The sequence below is a fragment of the Tupaia chinensis genome, unplaced genomic scaffold (assembly GCF_000334495.1).
Source record: "Tupaia chinensis unplaced genomic scaffold, TupChi_1.0 Scaffold000159_1, whole genome shotgun sequence".
NCBI classification, from domain to species: domain Eukaryota; kingdom Metazoa; phylum Chordata; class Mammalia; order Scandentia; family Tupaiidae; genus Tupaia; species Tupaia belangeri.
The window spans coordinates 356,963-364,097 of NW_006159630.1; the positions used below are offsets into that span (position 1 = coordinate 356,963).

General features: G+C 61.8%; 1 protein-coding gene across 1 annotated transcript in view; it reads right to left on the reverse strand.

Moving 5' to 3' along the window:
• FOXK2 (forkhead box K2) overlaps window positions 1–7,135 on the reverse strand; it is a 58,983-nt gene that overhangs the window by 19,143 nt on the left and 32,705 nt on the right. Inside the window, exons 8-9 of the mRNA XM_027770825.1 lie at window positions 4,202–4,349; window positions 927–1,073 (exon numbers count right to left, since the gene is read on the reverse strand). Coding sequence (XP_027626626.1) covers window positions 927–1,073; window positions 4,202–4,349 — 295 coding nt within the window. The remainder of the gene's footprint in view (window positions 1–926; window positions 1,074–4,201; window positions 4,350–7,135) is intronic.

Below are 7,135 nucleotides of genomic sequence, written 5' to 3' on the forward strand. Positions count from 1 at the left end.
CGTCTCCAAGTCCAGCCTCCCTGTCCAACACGGCTGCTCACGCTAAACAGGGGCGGGCAAGGCATGGGCGGCAGAGGGCGGGGCGGGCTGGTCACCTGTGCACCTGCCACGACCCAGGACTGGGCTACACTGAGGGCCCAGCCAGGAGATGCTTCCGGTGAAGGGTCGCCCCTGCCCGAGGCCCAGAAGGAAGGGCCTACTCCCCAGGACAGGAAAGAGCTGTCCAGGCCCACGCTGCTGGGCCACGGGGTTCAGCAAACACGGCTCTGAAGGAGGCCTTCCTGGTTAAGCTGAGGCCTTGCAGGAAGACCGCAGCCATTCCCGGCCGGCCATGAGTTCAGAAACTATTCGCGCCGTTCCCATCGCACTGCACGTCGGCTACCCCTCGCCCAGGCCATCCAGTCAGCGGGGTCCCACTGCACAGGCATCCCTGGCCACACGACAAGCGCGGAGAGCAGGAGACCTGCCCGGCACACGCGACATGACAGGCTGAGAACGAGTTGGGCTGGCCCGGGCAGTCGAGCCCCCGACGCCCAGGTCCCTTCCCAGACGCACGGCCCCACCCACGGGGCGCTTTCTCGTCTCCCCACGCTGGTGAGCACGCGCCTTCTGGCAAGACTGAAAGCAGACAGTGGTGGCGCGCAAGCTCCGAGGGGCACCGTGGTGCACGTGTCAGGGCAGGGCAGGGCCACATCCTCCGTCTGGCTCAGGCCGCCCGGGACATGCCTTCTGAAAACCGTGTTCCCTGCTAACACATCTGAGGAGGACGGCCCTCACCTGCCAGCCGCGCTGCAGGCACGGGCAGGTCTGGACGACCCCTGCCCACACACGCCAGAGAACACCACTTCCCACGACGGCCAGACTCGCTCTCTCCGTCTCCCCGGGGTGCCCTGCGCAGGGCGAGGCGAAGCGGCAGGACGGCTCACCTGCCAGCCCTTGTCCGCGGTCCGGTAGTACGGGTAGTTCCTCGTGATGTGCGTGTAGATCCCGTTGAGCGTCAGCTGCTTGTCAGGGGCCATGGTGATGGCCTGGACTATCAGCTGTGCGTAGGAATAAGGCGGCTTTGAGTCATCCTACGTTTAAAACAAGAAAGTGACGCGGTCAGCATGTGTTCCTGCACGTACTGAGACGCGGGACTCTACCAAGGATTTCTCCGTGTTTCTCAAATACTGCAGGGTGAGACTCCCTTAACTGAAATGCCTCGGAGCAGGGTCTCAGAATGGTTTTTGGATTCTCAGGTCTTTGGAGACAGCTGCATATCAACGACAAGGCATCTTAGGGACGGGAGCAGCATCTGAAGCGAGGGCCACGTCACCCTAACCACTCCACTGGACCGTGCCCCTCCCCCACCTGTGGCACCATGTAACCACTCAAAAGGTTTCAGATTTTGAGCCTTTTGGATTTTGGATTTCAGACCAGGGATGCTCAACCTGTACACAAAAAGAGCGAGTTGGGATCAGCCCTGTGGCTTAGCAGTTAAGGGAGCGGGCTCCCACCTGGACAACTGTGGTTCGAGCCCCGGCCCTGGTGGCTGGAAAAACACCCCAGTGGCATGTGCGTGCCCAAAGTCCTGACAGGAACACAGGGAAACAGGAGAAAGGATTGTGGCACAGCCAGGCCCCACCATGGGGCTCTCTTCCTCTCTGGTGAGCAGACGCACCCTCTGGCAAGGAAAAGCAAGCACATATCTGCGAGACAGGGAGGAGACTGTGGAGAAGCACAGCGCGGCACGTCAAAGTCAGGGTTATAAAGAGCCCAAACATGAAAATCAAAAAAAGTGAGGAAAGCGGCCTGGCCATGGTGATGCCCAAGAACCAGCCAGGGCCCTTCGCGGGCTGGACAGAGGCCAGAGCCCGAGGAGAGCAAACTGCAGCACTTCCTCCACAGCTGGCCCGATCGCATGGGGCAGTGGGTCACTGCACCTGCCCAGACCCCCCTTGCTGCCACCGGGAGGGGGCACAGGGCACAGGGCACCCCAGGGCCACCGCTGCGCTGGTGAGCATCCACCAGGTAGCAGGTCTCCTTGGTGCGTGGGGCCACGGTGGCTTGTCACGTGACAACTCGCAGACACACACACATCAACATACCTGCCGAGGGGCAGGTGACCACCTAGATATACGGCAAAACATACTGAAGACCGGAATGTGTCCTTTGGAAGACTACATTCCAGGTCCGAGTAAGTGAGCCGCCAGAGAGGCCAGCTGGTCACTGCGCCTGCTGGGCTGTTTAAGTCGCAGGCTTGGCAGTGCGGAACACACCAGACACACGTGCACATGTGCCCAAACCCGAGAAGACCGCGAGAAGGGCCGCCTCTCCCCGCTCCCCTCCGTCCCGCCTCTCTCCTGGAAGCGCACGCGTCCTATAGTGAACTAGAACGGGAACCAAAGCGCAGCACGGGGGGCGAGCGGCCACAGGCCCTGCTAGGGTGAGCGGAGCAGTGCAAGGAGGGCAGGCGGCTCAGCTGGTCCAGCCACGCGGCCAGCTCTCGTCCTAAAAGCGGCGTTGGGCATGGGTGTCCTCGCTCTCACACGGAACGCCGCCACCTCTAGCCCGGGACTCAGAAGAGCCCCACCCCCGCTGACACCCCGAAGCTCCTGGCCAGGCTTGCTCTGCTCCACTGCTGAAATGCCGGGACCAGGATCTGAGGACCTTTCTTTGGATTCTCAGGTGTTTGGAGACAGCTGCATATCAACAAGGCCTGAAGAGGGCTCGGTGGGCTTCCTGACCCTCACACGGCCCTAACTGCACTCACCACGTGGCTGCGTCCCCTGTGGCAGTGCGGAAGTACCGAAAGGCTGCTTAGAGCAGAGGACCTCGGAGCGAGGGCCGCAGCTGAGGGCCCGCCTCCGTCACAGGCTGGGGCTGCACACAGCAAGACCCTTTTCCTGTGTGTGTCGAAGAACGTTCTCACAGAGAACGTGTGATGCGGACAATCATGCTGATGGCACGCCCTGTCACCGAGCACACTCCTGCAGCGGGAACGTGGCACAGCCACACCGGGCGGGGACAGAGCACAGCCAGCCTGTGCCTTTCGGAGACGACGTCATCCTTCCCAGGGCCCGTCACTGTCCCGCCGCTGGCGCTCACGGAGTCTCAGCACCGTGGCACTGTGCCAACGTGGTCTGCACCGGCGTGACCCAAGCCCAACAGAGGGGAGCCACGCCAAGGGCCACGTCCTCCCCCATGCAGCTCACGTGTGGGTTCTGTGAGTCACACGTTCATGACGTGGTCTGAAGGGACCCGCACACGGCTGTCCTCGGCGTTTCCCGTACCGCATGGGACACTACACAGCAGTGAGCAGGCTATACGACGCCCCCTTCCTGGGACCACCCATCTTCGGCCTAGAAGTTTTACTTACTTATCTCTTACGTGACAAAGACAGAGACGGAACAGAGGCATCCCAACAAGGTCTGGAAAGGCACGACCTACTGCAACCTCGGCCAGCCAGGTTGCAGGCACGCACCGGTGTGAGGCCAGGGTGGGACCAAGACCCCACGCATGGGTCCTGACACGTGGCCACTGTCCCGCTGCCTGTCGGACCAGCACATCCCAGCCACAGTTCCCTAGGGGCGTCCAGGGTGCCTTTTAATTTTTTTATTTTGCCAGAGGGCACGTGCAGTTGCCAGAGAGCGAGAGAGGGAGAGAGAGCAAGCACCACCCGAGGAGAATGGCCACGTCACAATGCCTTTTCTTCCATTCCCCTCCTCGGGATTTTGGACACACACGCACACACACACGCACACGCACCTGGTGTGTGCCTTAAGCCACCGTCCGGGACTCAAACCGCATAGTCAGCCATGTGGGATCCAGCCGCCTTAACCACCATGCCATGAGCTGGCCCTCAATTCTATATTACATAAACTTCGCATCTTTAGACAAAGCCCTGGAAGGGAAATGACGGGATCAGAGAGTGGAAGTGCGGTGGCCAGTGTGGGCCCCGGTGCGGCCCCAGGGCTGCGCAGCACCGCAGAGCCGCTCAGAGTGGGGCCCTGTGGCCGAGACGGGCACGCCGCCCTCCACTGCTCAGCCAGCTGCACCCAGGGTGAGCCTGGAGCCGACTGCGGCCAGAGGCACTGGTGCAGCCCCGCCTGCGACTGTGCTCGCAGAGACAGCTTCTCCCGGACTGTGTGGGGCCGTCACTAGGCACGCCGTGACAAGTGGCCACAGGGCCTGCAGGCACTGACGAGCATGCAGTATTTACCTTCGGGCTGTCTCCACCGGAAGCTTCCTTTTCATTTTCTGGCTGCGCACTGTCAGCCATTAAACTGAGGTCAGATGGTATCATGCGGCCCGTTTTGTACCCCGAAGACCCCGCTCCCCGGGGGCTGGATGGGCAGGAGTTGGCGGCGCTGCGGAGGAGAAAGGGTACCGGGTTAGTCTGCAGGTGCCATGCCGAGCTCCCGCATCCACTGACATCAGGGAGCACAAAAGGGGGTTTACAAGAGGGGCACTTCCTACAGGGAAACAGGCCGGGTGCTCTGAGAGTGCCCAACACAACACAGAACAGGTCCTGCCTCTGCCACCTCTCCAGGCCGGTGAACAAACTCTCCAGGGAGGAAGCGGCTACTTGTTTCAGCAACGAGAAACTGAGGCTCTGGGTGGTTCCAGAACTTACGACGGAACAGCGGGCCCAGAGCTCAAGGCTGGCAGAGGGACAAGAGCACGCTCCCCATCGGCCCCTCCAGGGAGCTGAGCAGCCCCACAGGGCAGCAGGCGTGCGGACACGAGGGGAGAAGGCGGCGGGCTAAGGACAGGGGCAGCTAGTGGGCAGCTCTGCCCAAGGACAGCGGCCACGGACACAGACACTTGCTGAGGCTGCAGCCCCAGGGTCAGGGTGCCCCCGGAAGCAGACCTGCACTTCCCAACACCCGGGGCTGGCAGGGCTGTGCTGCTTCCCCAGCCGGCTACCGGCAAGGAGCCTGCACCGGGCCTAGGCAGTGCTGCCCTGCCCGAGGTGCGGCAGTGTCGCGGTAAGACAGCTGAGGAACCACGAAGCAGAGGGGCTTGGGAAAATAAAGATGCATGTGGCAGACACAGGGAGCATTTCTGGGCACAGCTGGGGTGTGGCAGTTGAAGTGGCTGGGCCCCAAGTGGCCGTCGGCACAGCCGGAGCCCTGCACCCACCAGTCTGAGAAACGTACTGACCGCGTACGTGCTCAAAACCTCAGCAGGAGACAGCGGAGGGCCTGAGCAGGGGCCAGGCGGGGCTTTCTCACCCTGTCTACCGGTCCCTCTCTGGTGGGCACACAGCCCCGTAGCAAAGTTAACATTTTTTTTTAAAGAATTATTTACTTTTATTCATTCATTCACTTTATTTTAATTTGACCAGAGAAAGACACACAGAGAGAAAGAGGGAAAGTGAGAAAGCAAGCCACCAGGATCAGGACTCGAACCGTGGTCAGCCATGTGGGAGTCCAGCACTTTAACAATCATGCCACCTGTTGGCCCCTTAACATTATTTTAAATAATTATTTCATTTAACTTTACTTAAGTATTTATTTAAATGTGACCAGAGAGACAGAGTGAGGCAAAGAGGAGGAAAGTGAGAAAGCAAGTTGCCAGGTCCAGGACTCGAACCGCGGTCAGCCTTGAGGGAGTCCAGAGCCCTTAACCACCATGCCAACTGCTGGCCCAATATTTTTTTTTCTAGAAAAACAAAACAAAACCAAAAATAAACCAAGAAACCTCAGCACCTGAAGGAAGGACGGGAAGGTGGAGGAGGAGGAGGGAAGCCAGGAGGGTAACGAGCCACTGCTGGCGCCTGGGGTTTCAGAAGGTCTCCCACAGGCAGCCTCGGGGCCTGGTGGCCAAAGGGGCCAGATCTCGCATGGCGGACCTCCATCCGAATCTGGTCCCCGTGGCTTGAATAACATGCCAGGTACACATGCAAGTGCCCAAAGGCCCAAAAGGGTGGGAAACGGAGAAGGGGCTGTGTCGCGGCCACGCCCCCCACTCTGCCCACGCACACGGCCTTCGGAGAAGGCAGCTTTCCCACGCGCCGCTCACTCAGCCCTGCCGGGTGCTGTCAGGGTGCAGGGAGGGCAGGGGCAGCGAGGCCCAGGCTCACGGCACCTGGCACCTGCGCTCTCGGGGCGGCGACTCGCCCGCAGGCCGGCATGTGCTTGGACAGCAAGGAAACGCCGTGGAGAGGGGAGTCGGCGGCCCGGGCGCCATCTCTGAGGACGCGGCCCGGTGTGCCGCCAGCGACCTGGGGTGCGCGGGTCTCCTCTCCCTCGGAACCCCACTTTCCAGCAGTGTGGGGTGGAGCGCTGGCCGCAGGCCGTGGCGAGCTCCTCCGACTTCTTTACCCTCAGGCCACCCGGTCGCGTCCAGACAGGCCTGACGTGGGCAGAGGAGCGGGGTGGGCCGAGCAGCCAGGCCGGGGCGGAGGCAGGGGCGGAGGCGAGGCGGGGGCGGAGGCGGAGGCTCACCGCGCTGTGCCCACACAGGAGGGAAGCCCTTGCTTTCTGCCTGCTGCGCCCCAGTCCCGCCGGCGTCATCGTCCCAACACTCCTGGGGGCATGTTCCCAACGGGGAGAGCTGGGCCAAACGGTGCTCCTGTGCTCAGCGGGGCGCCACCACTGGCCTTGTGCACGGACCATCCTGGTCCCCACCCCATCCTGACGCGCGTGGGGCAGGACCCATGTGACCTGGTCGCCGTCCGCCCTCACACCAGGGAGGCCGCATCTTCTCACACGCTCCTGACCCTGTGCGCACCTTCTTTGTTCATTTAAACTTTTAAATTTTATTTCTTCCATGAGAAAGAGACATAAGAGGACAGAGAGACATAAGAGGAAGAAGCGGAGTGGGAAGAGATGAGGAGGGAGGAGGGGCAGGCGTCCCTCGCAGGGTCCTGTTTTTCTCATGTGTTCAAGGGAACAAGCACTCACCAAAAAGACGGAGAGCGCGGGGAGAGACCGGCCCGTGAAGAGACGCGGAGCGCGGGGAGAGACCGGCCCGTGAAGAGACGCGGAGCGCGGGGAGAGACCGGCCCGTGAGAAAACGCGGAGCGCGGGGAGAGACCGGCCCGTGAAGAGACGCGGAGCGCGGGGAGAGACCGGCCCGTGAAGAGACGCGGAGCGCGGGGAGAGACCGGCCCGTGAAGAGACGCGGAGCGCGGGGAGAGACCGGCCCG